The sequence below is a fragment of the Podarcis pityusensis genome (assembly GCF_964106645.2).
Source record: "Podarcis pityusensis genome assembly, chromosome: 8".
In the NCBI taxonomy this organism is placed as follows: domain Eukaryota; kingdom Metazoa; phylum Chordata; class Lepidosauria; order Squamata; family Lacertidae; genus Podarcis; species Podarcis pityusensis.
In genome coordinates this window covers 16,291,129-16,312,129 of record NC_138033.1, presented here as the reverse complement: position 1 = coordinate 16,312,129, position 21,001 = coordinate 16,291,129, and the positions used below count along the sequence as shown (strand labels likewise).

Below are 21,001 nucleotides of genomic sequence, written 5' to 3'. Positions count from 1 at the left end.
GTCTTCTCTTTTCATGAGGTGGCCAAAGTATTGGAGCCTCAGCTTCACGATCTGTCCTTCCAGTGAGCACTCAGGGCTAATTTCCTTAAGAATGGATGTGTTTGATCTTCTTGCAGTCCATGGGACTCTCAAGAGTCTCCTCCAGCACCATAATTCAAAAGCATCAATTATTCGGCGATCAGCCTTCTTGATGGTCCAGCTCTCACTTCCATACATCACTACTGGGAAAACGGAAGCTTTAACTATACGGACCTTTGTTGGCAAGGTGATGTCTCTGCTTTTTAAGATGCTGTCAAGGTTTGCCATCGCCTTTCTCCCAAGGAGCAGGCATCTTTTAATTTCATGACTGCTGTCACCATCTGCAGTGATCATGGAGCCCAAGAAAGTAAAATCTCTCACTGCCTCCATTTCTTCCCCTTCTATTTGCCAGGAGGTGATGGGACCAGTGGCCATGATCTTCGTTTTTTTGACGTTGAGCTTCAGACCATATTTTGCGCTCTCCTCTTTCACCCTCATTAAAAGGTTCTTTAATTCCTCTTCACTTTCTGCCATCAAAGTTGTGTCACCTGCATATCTGAGGTTGTTGATATTTCTTCCGGCTATCTTAATTCCGGCTTGGGATTCATCCAGCCCAGCCTTTCGCATGATGAATTCTGCATATAAGTTAAATAAGCAGGGAGACAATATACAACCTTGCTGTACTCCTTTCCCAATTTTGAACCAATCAGGTGTTCCATATCCAGTTCTAACTGTAGCTTCTTGTCCCACATAGAGATTTCTCAGGAGACAGATCAGGCACTCCCATTTCTTTAAGAACTTGCCATAGTTTGCTGTGGTCGACACAGTTTTGCTTTTGCATAGTCAATGAAGCAGAAGTAGATGTCTTTCTGGAACTCTCTAGCTTTCTCCATAATCCAGCGCATGTTTGCAATTTGATCTCTGGTTCCTCTGCCTCTTCTAAATCCAGCTTGCACTTCTGGGAGTTCTCGGTCCACATACTGCTTGAGCCTTCCTTGCAGAATTTTAAGCATAACCTTGCTAGCGTGTGAAATGAGTGCAATTGTGCGGTAGTTGGAGCATTCTTTGGCACTTCCCTTCTTTGGGATTGGGATGTAGACTGACCTTCTCCAATCCTCTGGCCACTGCTGAGTTCTCCAAACTTGCTGGCATATTGAGTGTAGCACCTTAACAGCATCATCTTTTAAAATTTTAAATAGTTCAGCTGGAATACCATCACTTCCACTGGCCTTGTTATTTGCAGTGCTTTCTAAGGCCCATTTGACATCACTCTCCAGGATGTCTGGCTCAAGTTCAGCAACCACACTACCTGGGGTGTACGAGCCATCCATATCTTTCTGGTATAATTCCTCTGTGTATTCTTGCCACCTCTTCTTGATGTCTTCTGCTTCTGTTAGGTCCTTACCACTTTTGTCCTTTATTATGGTAATCTTTGTACGAAATGTTCCTTTCATATCTCCAATTTTCTTGAACAAATCTCTGGTTTTTCCCATTCTATTGTTTTCCTCTGTTTCTTTGCATTGCTCATTTAAGAAGGCCTTCTTGTCTCTCCTTGCTATTTTTTGGAGATCTGCATTCCATTTCCTGTATCTTTCACTATCTCCCTCGCATTTTGCTTGCCTTCTCTCCCCCGCTATTTGTAAGGCCTCGTTGGATAGCCACTTTGCTTTCTTGCATTTCCTCTTCATTGGGATGGTTTTAGTTGCTGCCTCCTGTATAATGTTGCGAGCCTCCATCCATAGTTCTTCAGGCACTCTTTCCACCAAATCTAAATCATTAAACCTGTTCCTCACTTCCACTGTGTATTCATAAGGGATTTGACTTAGATTGTATCTTACTGGTCCAGTGGTTTTTCCTACTTTCTTCAGTTTAAGCTTGAATTTTGCTATAAGAAGCTGATGATCTGAGCCACAGTCAGCTCCAGGTCTTGTTTTTGCTGACTGTATAGAGCTTCTCCATCTTTGGCTGCAGAGAATATAATCAATCTGATTTCGATGCTGCCCATCTGGTGATGTCCATGTGTAGAGTCGTCTCTTGTGTTGTTGGAAAAGAGTGTTTGTGATGACCAGCTTGTTCTCTTGGCAGAACTCTATTAGCCTTTGCCCTGCTTCGTTTTGAACTCCAAGGCCAAACTTGCCAGTTGTTCCTTTTATCTCTTGACTCCCTACTTTAGCATTCCAATCCCCTATAATGAGAAGAACATCCTTCTTTGGTGTCAATTCTATAAGGAGTTGTAAGTCTTCATAGAACTGGTCAATTTCAGCTTCTTCAGCACCAGTGGTTGGTGCATAAACTTGGATTACTGTGATGTTAAAAGGTCTGCCTTGGATTCGTATCGAGATCATTCTATCATTTTTGAGATTGCATCCCAATACAGCTTTTGCCACTCTTTTGTTGACTATGAGGGCCACTCCATTTATTTTACGGGATTCTTGCCCACAGTAGTAGATATGATGGTCATCCAAACTGAATTCGCCCATTCCCGTCCATTTTAGTTCACTGATGCCCAGGATGTCAATATTTATTCTTGCCATCTCATTTTTGACTACATCCAACTTACCAAGGTTCATGGTTCTTACATTCCAGGTTCCTATGCAATATTTTTCTTTACAGCATTGGAATTTCCTTTCGCTTCCAGGCATATCTGCAACTGAGCGTCCTTTCGGCTTTGGCCCAGCCGCTTCATCAGCTCTGAATCTACTTGTACTTGTCCTCCGCTCTTCCTCAGTAGCATGTTGGATGCCTTCCGACCTGAGGGGCTCATCTTCCAACGTCATTACTTTTATATGCCTTTTGTCTTTGTCCATGGAGTTTTCTTGGCAGGGATACTGGAGTGGCTTGCCGGTTCCTGCTCCAGGTGGATCACGTTTGGTCAAAACTCTCCACTACGACCTGTCCATCTTGGGTGGCCCTGCATGGCATAGCTCATAGCTTCTCTGAGTTATTCAAGCCCCTTCACCACGGCAAGGCAGTGATCCATGAAGGGGGGGTAGAGCATAGCCAACCACAAATTAATGTCCTGCTTTGATCAATACTTTAAAAAAAGGTAAAGGACCCCTGACAGTTAAGTCCAGTTGCAAATGACTCCAGGGTTGCGGCGCTTATCTCACTTTACAGGCCGGGGGAGCCGACGTTTGTCCGCAGACAGTTTTTCCGGGTCATGCAGGGCCAGCATGACTAAGCCGCTTCTGGTGCAACGGAACACCAAAACCAGAGCAGCGCACGGAAACGCCGTTTACCTTCCCGCCGGAGTGGTACCTATTTATCTACTTGCACTGGTATACTTTTGAACTGCTAGGTTGGCAGGAGCTGGGACAGAGCAATGGGAGCTCACGTCGTCACGGGCATTCAAACCGCCGACCTTCTGATTGGCAAGCCTAAGAGGCTCTGTGGTTTAGACCACAGCGCCACCCGCGTCCCTTGCCCAATACTTAGGGACCCTCAAAGTCCTCTGAAGCAGAAATCCTGCCATATCCAGGTCCTCCAACCACTTCTCTGCCCTGGTATTTTTCGCATCGCCTGTGATGGTGAATGGGACATTTCTACAAGTTAACTGTTGTAAATATTTGACTAGAGCCACTCCTTAGTAACTATTGATTGGCAAACATGCTAAAGATGCCAGTCACGCAGAGAAAAAAGCTTGCATATCGCTTTCCCTCGTGTTCGAGGTTGCAAACATTTGGCTGTCCGGCTTTGCCTAACAGGTAAGGACCTCTGTTGTGCTTGCTAGATTCTGGGATGGGGAGGTAGGTTACCGGATAGACATCCATTTCCATTTTTTATGGTTTTAAACTTATTTCCAGTTGTTGCTTTTCTACTGTTTTGAAAAGCATTTTAGCTGCTTGGATGGGGTAAATGGAAATCGCCTCGAAACACGTATGTACACGGCAATGTGAAATTAATTGATTAAAAGAAAGGTTAGGCTGGGAACGTAGAAAATTTGGGAACCGCTGCCTGATGGGGTGTGCCTCACATTAGTCCTTCAGATGGACTGAACAATGCAATCTGCTGACCACAAGAAGAGCACGAGGGCTTTGAGGCTGAGCTTAGCTTTGCCTTCGCCGCCCCTTACATAAATCTGAAATTTACTTCTTCATTTTAGAGGGCGTGATTTGTCTGTCAGCTTGCCTGCCTCTCAGGCACACACAAACTGCAGTGTAAGCTACTAAAGAATGTGCAGTCTGCTAAGCAGCTATTCTTCCTGACACAACTTTTATCAGTTTATGATTATTATTAATCAATCCTCTGGCACTTTTTGTGTCCCAACGCGCTTTGTAATTCTTATCTTGTTTATCCTTCCAATAACCCCCTGAGGTAGTTAAGCTGGAGAGATACAGGCCAGTCAAGGTCATCCAATGAGCTCCCCGGATGAAAAGGGATTTGAGCCAGAGGCGCCTGAAGCCCAGATGGCAGCAATTTCCTCTCTCCACCCCCCGCCCTGCCGACCCCGCTGTTGTTTGTGGTGCTAGAATACAGAGGACGCTTCTTTTTGACAGCTCCCTCCATACCCTTTTAAAGGCTGTGTGCCGTTCAACAGGTGCCTCTTATCCACAGGCTTGGTTCACGCCCTCACCATACATTTAAATTACTCTTAAAAACATATATATTCCGGGAACTGTAGTTTAAGGGTGCTGGGAATTGTAGCTCTGTGAGAGGTAATCTACAGCTCCTAAGACTCTTTGGGGGGAAATGGCTTTTATGTATGCAGCAAAGGATGAAACGATGTTTGCGCGGCATGGGACTGCCCGCCTCTCAAACAACTATTACAAAGGAACCCTCTTTCAGGTCAGGATTCCTTTCTGGGCAACTTTCCGGGGGCCGGAGGGCCAGTGAGTTAGGGCCAGAGGCAAAAGCAAGCAGATCAGTTGATTCATGTTGTGTACAATAGGCTAGTTGATACATCCCCCCTCTATCTACCAGCCAAGCAAGCAAGCAAGTGGCTTATAATCAGAGTTCAGGGAAACATTGCAGCCACACTGCAATGTGGCCTGCAAAGAGTTCTGAGGGCCAGGTAGAGAGACCCGGGGCGTACACCAATACAGCATGTCTTGCTGGAGGAAGGACAGCAAGAATGGCAAAATACCTCTAATTGCTAGCAAGCAGGGACATCTTCTTCTGCATGTACCTGTACCCAGAAGTGAAGCTGCAAGGAATATTCGGTGTTATGTTGGAAGGGGATGCCGGGAAACCGGGACTTATGCTCACATGTGGTGGCGGTGCAAATATGTTCGGGGGGGGGGGAAGGTGTTTAAGGAGATAACAGAAATCACTGGGTTAAAGCCAGCCAAAAGTCCAGAGGTAGCATTATTATCAATTTACAATGGGGCGGAAGGTTGGCAGGCTAGGAAGGACTTCCTCACCAATTTATTGACAGCTGCACAAGTTATTATAGCTAGGAAGTGGAAGAGGCAAGGTGAATATAAAATGGAAGAATGGCATAAAGAGGTGTGGGATATAGCGACTAATGATAAATTAACATGTGCTATTAAGGTAAGGCGGGGAATATGTAGGAGAAATGATTCTGAGGAGATACGGAAAGTGTTTGTAGAATTTGTACAGTTAAAACGAAAAGGGGTCAAACCATCGCAAGAGGTGCTGAAATTTTGGGAGGTTGGATAGTTACAATGGAATGGTCTTGGGGGCAGGGTGCACATTTTTATTCTTATTTATTTATGATTATTGCTTTGTCAAAATAAAATAAAATTAAAAAGAAATAGGGAAGTGAAGCTGAATGATGAAAGTGCATTTTCACGCAGTGCATGGTTAAAGTATGGAACTCACTGTCATGATGGGCACCAACTTGGATGGCTCTGAAAGGGGATTAGACAATTTCAGGGACGACAAGGCTATTAATAGTTAGTAGCCAGAATGGCTGTGCTCTCTCCCGACTGTCAGAGACAATGTGTCTCTGAATACGAGATGCTGCGAATTGCAGGCCCATAGAGCCACTGTTGTGCTGAGGTTCCGCTTGCAGGTTTCCCATGGACATCTGGCTGGCCCTTTCCAAAAGGATTCTCCACCTGCTCTTATGCCCTATTGTGTTCAGTGGGGTTCATTTTCCTGAACTGGAACAAGGTCAAAGATGGCAGCCCTGGGAGAGTACAAGGCATGACCTCAACTCGCTAATTTACAACAGATTCATATCACGTTCTACACCCTCGCTGAACCTCTGGGCTTGATCAGCAACCAGCTCCCCTTATCGCTGACTCTGCCCAAATGAAAGGTCGAGTTCATAGCTTCCGTTATCAGCACCTACCTTTGAGAAACGAAGGTGATAAAGGAGAACTATATCCTGTTGCGTTAACAGGTTGTGGCCCTTTCCTCAGCAGTAGCTGCTTATCTGGCCGCTGAAGAACTGGATCCGAGCCCAGAATGATTTTCCTGGTCCCTGCTAACCCACAAACATTTTAATCCAAACATAGTAGTAAGGAAGACAGTTGTTTTCAAAGATGAGAGACGAGGAGATTCTACATTGTAATGCAAATTTTCCAGCTGTGTAAATTTGTTGCAGCAAAAGCACAACGGAGGGCCCTTTCAGATGACCTGTTTTGTTGAGTTGCCATCCTGACTTGCTTGCACAAAGGTTATGTGGAGGTTAAATTACCTCTGGTGTTTACTGAGCATCTATTCAGATTTCTTTGCAGGCAGGTTGAATGACAAGGAGCATTGGCCCTGCATTCCTCCTGATCTGCTTGCAAGGAATTTATTTATACATCTTCCCACTCATCATTCATTCATCCCAACTTTTTAAAGTGCAATTCCCCATTTGTCCTCCATTGCTGCACCTTGGCGCCAATCTCCCCCTCTGCAATTTTGCCTCCATCTTTCTTGCCCTCTGCTTTACGGCTGCCTCTATCCTGCCACACTTTTCTCCTTGTCAGCTTAACCTCCCGGCACCCCCGTTTTCCCTCTTCCTTGAAACAGGGATGGGAAGCTGTAGTCCTCCAGATGTCACTGAGCTGCAACTCCTTCCACCCTGGCTTGTGATGGCCATGCTGGCTGGGGCTGGGGCGAGTTGCAGTTCTGCAGCATCTGCAGGGCCACAGATTCCTCATCCCCATCTTGGAAGAATATGCTTTCTGGCTTTAGTCACAGCTGATGCAAGGACACAAACAGTGAGGTGGAGGGGAGAGCGGCTTGGTGTTCCATGTTGTTGCAGTGCAAACCCTCCAGTAGGTGGCAGCACAGCACGTTTGGGCACACAGCAAATGTGTCATTCATATGGAGGCAGCAACAACTTTGCATTTGAGCCAGTAAAGGTAAAGGGACCCCTGACCATTAGGTCCAGTTGTGGACGACTCTGGGGTTGCAGCGCTCATCTCGCTTTATTGGCCAAGGGAGCCGGTGTACAGCTTCCAGGTCATGTGGCCAGCATGACTAAACTGTTTCTGGCGAACCAGAGCAGCGCACGGAAACACCGTTTGCCTTCCTGTTGGAGCGGTACCTATTTATCTACTTGCACTTTAATGTGCTTTCGAACTGCTAGGTGGGCAGGAGCTGGGACCGAACAACGGGAGCTCAACCTGTTGCGGGGATTCGAACCGCCGACCTTCTGATCGGCAAGCCCTAGGCTCTGTGGTTTAGACCACAGCGCCACCCGCGTCCCTGTTTGAGCCAGTAGGTGGAAGCAAAAAGGCTCTGGCAGCAAATAAGGACAAAGCAGCCCCCTACTCACTCCATAGCTCCTTCTGGCCTTTGCAGCTTTGGCCAAGCACCAGCAGGACCCCAGATGCTGGTGCGGCTCACAAACCTCCCTTCCTAGCAGTGATTTGCATCAGAGAGGACAGAGCCACCTCATAGCTCAGTGGTGGAGCATTTGCCTTGCATGCAGGAGGCCTGGGGTTCAATCCCTAGCATCTCCAGATAGGGTTGGGAGAGAACCCTGTCTGAAATCCTGTAGAGCTGCTGTGCACTGTGCAGACAGTGCTGAGCTAGATGGACCAATCGTCTGCCTCAAAGCAACTTTGCCAATTGCAATAACCTCCAGCAATTACGTATGTGGAAATGCACAGAATTGGGACCAACAAGCCCACTGCAATGCAGAGTTTCGTCCTGCTTCTTCCCAATGTTGTTTGAGCAGCTGGTGCCTTTGCAGCAGTGATGGATTTACGTATAAGCTAAACAAGCTATAGCTTAGGGCCCCACTCTCTTGGGGGCCCCCAAAAAAATTAAAGGGAAAAAAACTGGATGTACATTTCCAAAATATAAGATAAAAAACAAAATAAAACCTACATACAGCAACAATGTTTTGTGTTGTGTAGGCTCCTATGATGCAAGTAATGGGCCCCGCCTGCTAGCCTGCTCCCTAAAATATCACTGGTTTGCTCATTTCTATATATAGGGTGTGTTATGTACTGAAGTTCTCACCCTGGACCAGCAGGGGGATACTGTAGATAGTTTTCACTCAGGTCCACATATGCAAATAAGGAATTGAAAGTGACGTTCAGTGATTGGATAGTTACAGAAAGTTGTTACTGTTGTGTTGTAGTGGAGCTCTATATAAGCAGGCTGGCTGAACCCTTCAGTTCAGTTCTGTTCTGACCTCTGAATAAACAAGAGCTGTTTGAAGAACCGCTGTGTCGTCTGATATGTTCACCCACAACCTAACAGGGTGCCTTCATTCTGCATGTGCAAATGGCATATATTCCACACACAAAACAGCGACAATTTGTTGTTGACAAAGGACAGCTGGACATATAAAGGGCCCCATTACCTTCAGTAGCTATGGGCCTCTCAAACCTAAATCTGGCCCTGCTTTGCAGTTATGCTCAAGACAGCAGTGGTTGCCTCTCTAGCTGTACACTCAAGTAGTGGCATAGTTCTTAATCCAGCTGTGGCTTATGCCAACAAAAACATACTCTGTAGCCTACGCAGGTAACGCTCTCAAACAGCAGTAAAGCTGGACCTCGGAGGTTAAGCAAATGGAGTCGCAGTTTGGACACGACAAACACAGGGGTGGGGGAAACTGTGGGCCTCCAGATGATGGCGCCAAGGATGAGAATGATGCGAGGTATATTTCAAAACATCTGGAGCAGGGCACTGGGTTGGGGAAGGCTGGCTTAGAGCATGGATGGTGAGCCTCCACATGTTGCTGGACTCCAGCTCCCAGCAGCCAGCATGGCCAATGGTCAAGGATGATGGGAGTTGTAGTCCGAAAACATCAGGTGGACTTGTCACAGCGCCTCATCTTTTGCCACAGAAGCAAAGTAATGTACTGCTGAAGGCATCGCTGGGGTTAAACTGCTTGTCTCTGAGAACGTTAAGAGTGAGCTGACCTGGAGTTGCCCATCTGAGATAAGTTCACGTATATGCGTGTTTAGACATTAGGCAGATATGTAAAGGTCCTCCCCCCCCCATTATATTTCATTAAGTTTCAGCTTTTTAAACATATGCAATCAAAACACAATTTCATCTTTCCTCTTATTTTTGTCAACTTCCCACCCCGTTTCCCATGGAGTTGTTGTTTTTCCCCTTCCGTTGCACCCTATCTAGTAAATCATAACTACAATATTATAAACCTAATAACTTCTCTTGCTCATAGTTCAAATCCTGCTCACGAGTTCATCATACTATAGTATTTCTGAAAAAAGGCATCCATTCTTCCATTAAAACACTCACCATTAGGTGATCTTAATTTTGCTGTTGATTTTTTGCCAGTTCTGCAGAGTCTATTATCCATTCTTCTTTGGTAGGAACTTCTTCCTTCCATTTCTGCACATAAAGAATCCGAGCTGCTGTTGTTACATACATTAGCATTTTTTTAGGGGGGAGGAATTTCTGCTCCCTATAATCAGGGAACACTCTTCCAACCAAGTGACAAAATGGGATTGGCCTACTGCCCTCCTGTTCACCCTCTTCTTTCTCTCCCTGCAGATGGCTGCTCCCTTGGACTTCACTCGGCTCATCCAGGAGCACCGGGAACTTCTCCTGCGCTGGGTGGAGCCCAACCCAGCTCCTCTGCTCCGCCTACTCCATGACAGCGGGCTCCTGACCCAGTCAGAGTACTTTTCCCTGCTGGAGACCCACCCCAAGAGCAACCAAGTCATTGCGCTTCTGGACAGGGTCTGCATCAAGCCAGAGAATAGCCGGAAGTTCTTGGACGCACTGCGGGAATTGCAGGAGGCCTACTGTCCTGAGCTCCAGCACTGGCTGGAAAAGAGCTGTCCGGTGAAAGGAAAAGGAGAACCTTCTCCAAGGCAGCCAGGCACGGCAGTGACACAACTAGCCTCGAGGGCAGGAGTGAGGAGGGAAGGGGCACATTCCTTTCTTGGCAAGCTTCTGGGGGCCACGTTCCGGTGGTGGATGGGGTCCGGTGTAAATATTTGCCTCTGTATAGTAGGCTAGTTTCCCCACTCCACACACAAGGTATCCTGGTTCGTAGACCTGCCGGTGGGCATCTGCTCTCGCACTGCTTTGGCTTCACAGTGAGAGCCAGTGTGGTGTAGTGGTTAAGAGTGGTAGACTCGTAATCTGGTGAACCGGGTTCGCTTCCCCGCTCCTCCACATGCAGCTGCTGGGTGACCTTGGGCTAGGCACACTTCTCTGAAGTCTCTCAGCCTCACTCACCTCACAGAGTGTTTGTTGTGGGGGAGGAAGAGAAAGGAGAATGTTAGCCATTTTGAGACTCCTTTGGGTAGTGATAAAGCAGGATATCAAATCCAAACTCCTCCTCCTCCTCTTCTTCTTTTTCTTCACAATCCTTCTCTTTCCCGTTTCAATCTAGAGCCTCCTCCCAAAACTCCCAAACGAGCTTTGCTGAAATTCTGGAATTCGAAGAAATACAAGCTCCCAGCAGTGCCTGCAGGCAAGTCATCCCTCCCTTGCTCCATAGGAGGGCTTGCTTCTGTGTATATATTTGTACCTTTGAGCGGACGGTGGGGTAGTTGGGCTCACTTGGCGTCCAGCAAGTTGCTTTGCCGCTGCTTACCAGGTGGCAGGGGGGAGGGACGAGACCGCGGTGTGGTCAGTACGATATAAACACATCGGCAAAGCCGATCTGGAACTCCCACTGGTGCATCTGCGCATAGCATGGGCCTTGCCGCCATCTTGCTCTTTGCTCCTTTACCTCCTTGTAAGCGGCAATGTTTCAACCAGGAGGTCATGTGAGCATCATCGCCCCACCAAGCTGTCCACTTATTTTTGGCCACAATTTCAAAGCTGGTTATCTTTAACATGTGTAAAAGATTTGGTGCCAAGAAGGCTCAACATAAGAACAGTTTCTGTTCTCCGATAGGTTGCTGGTTCATAGCCCAAGATGGGTAGTTGAGGCCTCTTGAGGAGAACTAGCATTTGGGATAGGGATAGCCCATGAAATGCCCCACAAATGTTGTTGGGACTACAACTCCCATTGCCCCCAGTCAATGTGGCTTATGATCAGGGATGATGGGAGTTGTAGTCCTGACCTTCTGGAAGGCACCACATTGGCTACCCCTGGTTTGAGAGAAGTTGGTCCAGCTTTCTGAACATTTGGAGTAGGAAAAACATCAGAGGATTATGGAGTTGGCAAATTCCTGCCCCTGTTAGAGTGAGGGGGCTGATATAAGAGACGTTTGTGTGTGTGTGTGTGTGTTTGGAGTGTGAGTTGGGGTGAGAGAGAATATCATGAAGGTTGAAGACGTGGTGTGGGTTGCAGGCTGGGGTATCTCTCTCTCTTTCTGAGGATCTGGTGTGGGGAAGCCTAGCTGTTGCTTAACAGCAGTATACATTGCTTGCCTTTCCTGATGCTCTACTGAAATGAACATTGCAAAAAGCATATTGTTCCGACACTTCAGTAGGCATATTAAGGGGGCAGCAATTTTCATTCTGACCTGCCTTTGTCACAATCTGTGCCGTTTCCTTTCTGCTTCAGTTTGGTTTCTGCCAAATACAATGTTATCTGTTGGCTATCTGCTGTTTACCGTAATTTATGTACTTACTTATTTATGTTAAGTTACAAATTTATCATAATTAATGGCGTAATTATTCCCACAATGTTCACACCAGTGCAAAGGAAACACCACTGTAATGAGGGGGGAGCCTCCCCAATTGCATATCATTTGCAGGCTGAAAACAACAATGGTGAATGCCAACATATTAAAAGGCGTGTCAGATTTACATGCCCGGATAGCTCTGCTTAGACAAAGTTAGTAGCAGGTTCCAAAAACAGTACAGTGAAGATGCCTGCCTATTATCAATGGGCTAGGAGTTCCAAAGTGTAGTTACTGCTACATGGAAGCTTCAATTCCTTGCATGTGTGGGATGAACATTATGTGGCACTTGAAATGATGCTCAGATCTATTGACAGTATGGGGAAAGGGGCTGAAGTGGTAGAAATGGTTCCAGTTTTATGCGCTCTCGGAAATGATTGCAGAAAGAGCAGTGCATCAGTCTGCTGGTTTGTGCTGCTTTGTGACAGGCAGGGCTGGTGCAAGTTTGGGGCCTGCCCTAATGTTAGGCAGAGTGAGATGATCGCCTCAGGCAGCAAGTGATGGGAGCTAGGGAACAGTGGCTAAGAGCTGGACACCAGGCTGCCTGTGCCCCTAAATCTCCCCTGCTGCCCTCAGGAGGACACTGTCCAGTCCCCAGTGTCAAAATAAGATTCCCCTGCAAGTTCAATCAGCTTCCGTATGGGAAATGTGGGAGCCATCTTGTCCTTTGCCTCGGGCATCAAAATCTCTTGGGCTTGGAGGTCTCTGCAGGGCGCCTGTTTCCTATGCACTAAATGTACTCTTGTCATGGCAGATGAGGAAAAGAGCAACGACCTGACGTTTCGAAGAGCCCTGAGCCGACAACTCAAAGGTAACGGAGGAGGAGGAGGAGGAGAAACAGCAATGAAAGGATGTGCAAGCAGAAACCAGGACAAAGAGGGGCTTCAGTGCAGAAGAGGGTGGGGAACTGTTTTCAGACTGAGGGCCACATTCCTTTGTGGGCAACCTTTTGGGGGCCAGAGACAAAACTGGGCTGGGCAACAGAGGCAACTCATAACTTTGCATGGCAGGTTACAGTCCAGCCTTACAGAGGTCAGAGATTTACCCACTCAGCTCCCTGCCTTTCCATCCTCTGTCCAGGCAAGCAAGAGGCATTGGCATTCTCACACTAGATTAAGCAGTATCTGAATCTTGTTAAATAAGCAGCATAATATAATTAATACATATATGAATGCTAAGGAAGGCAGCCAGGATAAAGATGGATTGCTCAGCACATGAATCTTGCAGCTGCCAAGGAAACTTTAGCTGCAAGTTTCCTACACTGAGCAGGGGTCCCTTCCAGCTTTAATAATGCTATGTTTTTATGGCCACATCTAAAGCCATAAAATGCTATGTTTTTATGGCCATACATCTAAAGCAGTATCATACCACTTTAAACTTCCCCCAGGGAATCCTCGGAAGTTTAGTTTGTTCAGGGGTGCTGAGAGTTGTTAGGAGACCCCTATCGCCCTCCCAGAATTACAACTCCCACTGTGGTTTAACATTCAATCCTTCTTCCCAGGAAACTCTGGGAATCGTAGCTCTGGGAGAGGGGAATAGGGGTTTCCCTCAGCACCCTTAGCCAACTACAGTTCCCAGGAGTCTTTAACTGTATGGTGCCTAAGACGTCTGCCCATTGCACCAATCCTGCCCATTGCAACAGTCTCTGCGTCTCCAGTAAAGATCCCCAAAGTATGAAATGCATGCAAAAGATGGGTTCACACGGATGTGGGTCTAGAGAGATGTTTTTTTCAAACGGGAGCTGCAAACTCAAGGGATGGATCTCCTTGCCCTACAATAGTCAGCTCTGTACATTCCATCAGGATTATCCGCTGTACTTTTCTGGGTCTCCTCCTAACCTTTTGCTCCAACTGCTACCCTCCTGCCAGCTGCTTTGCAGAACCACCGCCGCTCCCTGCTGACCCGCACGGAGAAGCTTTGCACCAACGTGGACGACACCGAAACCTGCGGCCACATCGAGATCCGCTACACCGACCTGCTGCTGTCTGACAACCCTCGCTCCGCTTCCAGCAGCCACGACTACTTGCACCTGGCCTCCCGCCGTGCCCGCCTCTACTCCCTCCACGCCCCCCGCCGCCTGGCTCTGAGCCAGCTTTTCTCCCCGCTCCCCGAGGAGAGCTCCCCACCTCGCCGGGTGATGCTGAGCGGGGCTGCCGGCATCGGCAAAAGCGTTGCGGCCCAGAAGATAATCCACGACTGGGCGTTGGGCGCAGCCTTCCAAAAGGCCCTTTGCATGCTAGACTTCTCCTTCCGGGAGCTCAGCCTCATCAGGACACCCCAGAGCCTTGAGGACCTGATCCGCAGCAAGCACGTCCACCTGAGCGGGGTTCTCCCTGAGCTGCTAGATCGGCCTGGGGAACTTCTGGTGATTTTAGATGGCCTGGATGAGTTCCGGGAATCCCTCGAGAGCAAGAATCCCTGTTTCCAATCGGACCAGCCAGCTCACATCAAAGATCTGGTGCACGGCCTCCTCTATGGGACTTTGCTACCCGAGGCCACCATTGTGGTCACGTCGAGGCCTTCTGTTGCCCTTCCAGAGGACCTCTTTGACCGCCATGTCATTATCCTTGGCTTCCAAGAGCAGCAGGTAAAGGACTACTTCTTCCGCTTCTTCCGTAACCCGGCACGAGCTGCCGATGTGCTTGGTTACGTATCTGCCCACGAGGGCTTAGCCAGCCTCAGCTTCATTCCCCTCTACTGCTTCATTCTCTGCACAGCGCTGGGGGAATTCTTCCCATGGACAGGGGAGATGGAGGCCTCTCCACCAAGCACCATCACCGAGGTCTACCGCCAGTATTTGAGCACCATCCTCCAGCTGCGACGAACAGGGGGAGCCGGCGGCGCCTTGGAAAAAGCCAAAGACTTGGTGCTGCAGCTTGGCAAGCTGGCCTACGCTGGTCTGCTGAGGGGGAAGGTTGTCTTCTACGCAGACGAGCTGCGGGGTTTCGGCTTTGACCCGGAGAACCTGCCTGGCACTTTCTTGAACCGGATCTTCTTCAAGGAGAAAGATGAGGTCTACGGCTTCTTCCACTTGACCATACAGGAGTTCTTAGCTGCATTGTACTCGGTGGCTATCTTGGACCCCAGTACTGAGGAGTTAACTTCTTGCCTGGATCTCTGGTGGGATGGAGAAGCTCCAGAAGGTGGACAGGCCGAGAGACTTCTGCCCCCACCAGATGGACGTGCTGTGGCTGGACTTCTCGGCTACACTAGAGAGTTCCTGAGCGGAGGCCAACAGTGGGACAACCTGCAGATGTTCTCCAGGTTCTTCATGGGCCTCTTGAGCTCCAGGATGCAGGGGAAGCTGGAGAGCTTGGCTGAGGGCCTAACAAAGGATCCCCTTGTGCCTTTGGCAGAGTGGCTGGGGAAGAAAGCTCAGTATGAATCAGACCGGAAGCTGCTCTCCTTGCTGCATTGCCTGGCGGAGCTCCACCAGGACTGGGTGACGCAGAAGGTGGCTTCCAACCTGGATGAAGTGGATCTGTTCAAGGTGACCTTGAACCCAGCTGACTGTGCAGCCCTGGCCTACGTCTTGGGCTGCTCGGAGCATAAGAGGCTACGGAACCTCAACTTGAGCTACAGCAACATGGGCATCGGGGGGCTGAGGCGACTCCGGGGGCTTCTCCATCGGTGTGAGACTCTCCAGTGAGTACCTGGTTGGCAGTGTCCTAGGCCTTGGCCATATGCTGTAGGCAGTGGCTGCAGGATTCCAGCATCCTATGCCCTGCTATGAATATGGGCAAGCAGTGGCATTCAGGTCAGGTGTCCAATGCAAACTTGCATCATGTCTCTCCCAGGAATTCTTGGGATAGTTTGGCAAGGGTACTGTGAATAGCCTGTAAGAGACCCCAAGGCCAAGCCACAGAAGTTCAACTCCCACAGTGCTCTGTATGCAGAGGGAATAATGGTAATAACTAATAATAACAACATATTTATATGCAACCCATCTGCCTGGATTGCCCCAGCCACTCTGCATGACTCCCAACAATTTTTTTAAAAAACAAAAAAACAGAATACAACATCAAATACTAAAAACTTCCCTGAACTGGGCTTGCCTGCAGATGTCTTTTAAAAATCCATTTTAAGTCTGCAACATACATATGCCCTTAGTGTTTAAAGGGGCAGGAACAGATTTGGATGTCGTTGAATTTAGTTATTTAGATAAATTCCATGCACCGCTTGCAAACTCAAAGCTGTTTACAAGAGGAGGAAAACAGTAAAATTAGTCTGTGCTACGTATTCAGACCTCTTTGGAGTGTTAGGGGAGGGGTAGTACTTCTGGTGGGGGACACCCCATGTTCCTTCTGGGGTAGTTTGTCCACCTTTGGTCTGTACCATGTGCTCAGCTCTCACCTGCAATCTCCTGTTTTCCAGGTTGCGGTACAATTCTCTGGACTGTGAGGCGGCAGCCATAGAAGCTGAAATACTCAGGTCCCCAAGATGCCAGGTGAAAAGACTTCTGTGAGTCACCTTCTGTGTATGTGTGTAATATAACCTACGGAAGTCTTGGCATCACTCCCAGTGACACAATTACCGTATTTTTCCATGTATAAGACGCCCCCATGCATAAGACAACCCCTATCTTGGGGGACTCAAATGTAAGAAAATGGGGGCAGATGGCACAGAGTTGTTGAACTTTTTTTTTTTGGCAGAGGATTGACCAGAGTTGTTGCAAAATCCGTCTGTCCCATCATCGGCAGAAGCTGCCAATCACCCGCCCAATTGCCACACCGTCAGCGAATCAAACCAGTCATTGATGCAGCAACCAATAACATGCACAATAGCTGCTGACAGCAGCGGCAGCAGCCAATCATACATCTTCCCTATGCTCCATTCCATGTATAAGGTGACCCCCACTTTTTACCATAATTTTTAAAGAAAAAAAACCTAGTCTTATACATAGAAAAGTATGGTATTATTATTATTAAAACTTTGGTGCTTTTTTTTTTTTTAAGTGACTCAAAGTGACTTAGGATAGGGTTGCCATATTTCAAGCAGCGAAAATCTGGACAAAAACAAATTGTTGACCCTCCTTTTAAAAAAATTCCCAAAGCTGCTTTTTTTGGGAATTATCCCAAGCTGTTGAGTTTTTTGGAAAACCCCCCACAAAATGTCCGGGACGTATGGTAACTCTACTTAAGAACAACAATGCACCACACTGAAAGAAGGTCACAGATAAGTAAAAGCCAAAGACCTGGTGGCAAATAAATGATTTTGCCTGGTACCTAAAGATAAGTAACGATGGTGCCTGGTGAGCCTTCCTGGGGAGAGCATTTCTCAAATAGGGAGCCACCACTGAAAAGGCCCATTGTAGTGTTGCCACCCTCTGGACCTCCCGTGGAGGAGGCACATGAAGAAGGGCCTCAGATCACGATTACAGGGTCAGTTCATATGGGATGAAGTGGTCCTTGATTTATGGTCACATCCACATCATGCATTTAAAGGAAATGGCCTTCCCCAAAGAGTCCTGGGAAGCATAGTTTGTTTAAGGTGCTGGGAATTGCAGCTCAGTGAGGAGTAAGCTACAGTTCCCAGGATTCTTTGCCAAAAGCTGTGTGCTTCCAATGTATGGCAAAGGTTTCATATATATCTCTTATCATTGTGGTTCTAGTCCATAGAATCCTAGTAAATTAAGACAGCTCAACTGCAGCATGTGGCTTGGTTTATTTGCTCGAGTTCTCTAAACAGCTTTAGTTCTCTGAAGCTCTTTGCTTTTGTATAATATCCCTGCCTCCTCCTTGAGATGGCCCACTGCTTAGATTCCATAGGATTCTGCCTTTAACTGGGAGTTCAGACCTCGTGACCCTCTAGCCAGTTTCAGCTCTATGGAAGTAAAATCCTAATTCCCAGGAAGGGTGTGTTTTGATTCATTCATTCTGATGGGATAATTTGGAACTGGGGTTTTCCTGTACAGGAATTCACAATGTGTTCGTTTGAATTCCACTGATTATGGGAGTTCCTCTTTGCTTTAAGTTAAACTTCTCTCTCTACCCCCACCATTTTTTTAAGGTTTTGTGGGAACTGCCTGGGCTCTGAAGGGGTGAGGGGTTTATGGGATGCCCTCCAGGAGAACACCACCCTCGAAGAGCTCTATCTGGATATCACAGGAATCACAGATAGCGGCTTAGATAATATTATGGATTCCTTGATGGGCAACAGAACGCTAAGGCTCTTGACGTAAGTATGCTCTGATGATATTGCATTATAATATTTTGCAAACTTCTGGAAATGAAATCACAAGCCTACCAGAATAGAATTTTGGCAGGAGGTATAATTGATTAGAGGCTATCACATTTTTGCAAAGATCCGAACACAGAGGAAATACAACGCAGTGCTATGCAAGAGGAATAAGGAATACTATTGTATACATCTAGGAATTTTTACACACACACACACACACAAACAAACAAACACACCCCAGATAATACCTTCATAAATTTCTACAATTTTTATTTTCTTAATCCAACAAATGCTGCAGTTTCTATAGTGTGTTTTGCAGAATACGTAATCATCAGTATAGTTTTTCCCTCCCCCAAATTTAAATATTTAAAGTGTGCATGCATAGATATACTTATCAGATTTGGTTTTCCTTTCCACTGTATTTGTAAATAAAATAACTATATAATTTTAGATGTGGGGAATGAATTTCCTCAGTTGAGCTGCAGTGAGGAGGAAGGGAAAGCCATTAAGTCAGAGGTGGGTGGGAAACTTGTGGCCTTCCAGATGTTTGCTGGACTATGACTCAAATAATCCCTGACCACTGGCCATGCTTCCTGGGGGTTTGGATGGGAGTCGAGCTGTTGGAAGTGAAACAGCAGGGATCGTTCAGTTTGGAGCTTAAGGGTTAATTCTGTTAAAGTTAACTATCCAAGAGGGAGACTGGTGGGGGTGTTGCTTTAGCAACCAGTCAGAATGGCATGACCTTTGCTGAGGTAGTACATTTTCTGGCTGTGTGGTTCTGAGGGAGTGCTCCCCTTGTATTTTTCGCCCTAAACCCCTCCTCACTTGTTTCTTGGGCATATGTGTGTGTGTGTGTGCGCGCGTGTGAGAGAGAGAAATCGATCTACATGCTCTCCTATTACAAGGTCTATGTCGATCATGGGTTGCATCCTGGCTGAGTTAATTACACTAAATTAGTTGTTAGGAGACCCCAATGCCCTCACAGAGCTACTATTCCCAGAGTTCCCTAGGAAGAAGGATTGATTGTTAACCTATTCTGGGAACTGTAGCTCCGTGGGAGGAAAGGGGGCTCCTAACAACTCTCAGCTCCCTCAACAAACTACAGTTCCCATGATTCTTTGGTGCAGGGGGGAGTCGTGACTGTTTAAAGCGGCATCATAACACTTTCAATGTATAGTGTGCATGTGGCCTAACATAGCTTGGACCCAACCCCATGTCTATCCACATTTTTCCCCCAGTGTACCTTTATAACACCTGTCTTCTTTTCTCAGCATTGTGGGGAACCGCCTGAGCAAAGCCGGGAGAGAAGTCCTCTCCGAGTTGAGTCGCAGGAAGCCGGAGCTCAAGATCATAAGCAGTTTCCTGTCCGACATGGGGCTGCTGCAGGCATATTTGGACTGGGTGGAAGAGATCAAAGCGGACCAGGAACAGATGGAGTCAGTCAAGAACGCTGACGCCTTGCGTTCTGTTCTGGAAGTTCTGGAGGAAACAGAAGATCCGGGAGCCAGCCAGGAAGCTCGGGAAAGAGTGGAGCTACTGAAGAAACAGATCACTGTCCTCCTGGGGGAGGAGAAAGCAAGAGAAAACGGGACCCCGTGATGTCTACTTGGCTTCACCTGTCCTGCAAATGGAGGCATCTACTGGGAGGCCAAAGGACACCATCTCAACGGGTGTATTCTGCAACAGGTTGCGGATGCAATATTAGGGTGTTAGTGGTAGATTTGTATTGGACCGTCCGCACATCATTCTGCCGTTGTTCTGCGATGCCTCATTAGTGTTACCTTGTTCTTGCTCTATAGCGCAACATTCCCCCAGGGGTTGTTAGGTATGAAAAGTTACTGAACTTCCAACAGGAAGCTACTACAGGGCGTGTAAGCGATTAGAAATGAAGCCCTGAAATGTTTGAAGGTGCAAACAGTCCTAAGATCAGGATCATGTGCCCCAACATTAGCACAAATCCTTGTGGGTGCCTATGTCTGCCCTACCTGCAATAGAACATGTCTCTCCTGTATCTACAGCCACAGAAGGTGCTGTAATTCTCCAACTGTTTGACTTCAACCCTGAAGGCGCAATCTTCCAATGTCTCCCGGAGACAGACGGATGCCAACTGCGCATCTGTGGACGCACAATATAAAGGACCTCTGGATGGGCACCTCAGCCTACCCACAGCTTTTTCTGCATGGGGAATCTCCCTACCCTACTCAGCCCCTCGGTCACAGGAAGCTGTCTTTATACTAGGTCAGTTTATTTGTTTGTGCTCTGTGCTAGCAGCTGCTCTTGGGAAGACGTCTCTTGCATCACCATGGATGGGCACATCTGGGCCTCTGTGGTCAGAGAGGGGACCAAGGGCCACTGGGAGCCTGCACCCACTGCCTCCCAGGAATAACATTTAAGGCAAGGGGGAGACCTCATTGGTCCTACTGATCAACTGGAGAAGGGGAAGCTGCGAAAAGGAGCTTGCTTCCTGAAAAAACACTGCAGAAGCAAAGGCGGAAGGACGCTGTGACCCCATCCTTCAGCCCAAGCAGGGGCTGGGAGCTTCTTTTACCCTGAGGACCACTGTGGCATTCGTCCATTCTTCAGGGATATGTTTGTATTGGGGGAGAGAAAGGGTTAATAGGTGGACCAATAAGAAATCCCAGAGGCGGAGTCTACCTGATTTTGAGGCTCAGCCCACAGGTTTTGACAGTTAGTTCCGTTGGTTCTTTTGGGAGGGGAGATAGAGGAGTCAAAGGGAGTTAGAGACAGGAACAAGACTGAGAGGGAATAGAGTGACAGCATTTCGAATATTTTAAAACTTGTTTGTGTTTGAAATAAACTTTAAACTTCATTGTTAA

General features: G+C 47.5%; 1 protein-coding gene across 1 annotated transcript; it reads left to right on the top strand.

The window, feature by feature from the left end:
• The first annotated feature begins 5,153 nt into the window (after positions 1-5,153).
• On the top strand, positions 5,154-21,001 carry LOC308484087 (NACHT, LRR and PYD domains-containing protein 12-like). The gene is made up of 8 exons (XM_081018624.1): positions 5,154-5,508; positions 9,892-10,222; positions 10,742-10,822; positions 12,739-12,795; positions 13,853-15,629; positions 16,359-16,445; positions 17,994-18,161; positions 19,436-21,001. The coding sequence occupies exons 1-8, from the start codon at positions 5,224-5,226 to the stop codon at positions 19,761-19,763; spliced, it is 3,114 nt and encodes a 1,037-aa protein (XP_080874750.1). The 5' UTR covers positions 5,154-5,223; the 3' UTR covers positions 19,764-21,001.

Coding starts and splice junctions, on each gene's coding strand:
- LOC308484087 (XM_081018624.1), top strand. CDS start 5,224: ATGTGGTGGCGGTGCAAATATGTTCGGGGGGGGGGGAAGGTGTTTAAG. Junction 15,630..16,358: donor CATCGGTGTGAGACTCTCCA/GTGAGTACCTGG, acceptor CCTGTTTTCCAG/GTTGCGGTACAATTCTCTGG. Junction 18,162..19,435: donor AGAACGCTAAGGCTCTTGAC/GTAAGTATGCTC, acceptor TTCTTTTCTCAG/CATTGTGGGGAACCGCCTGA.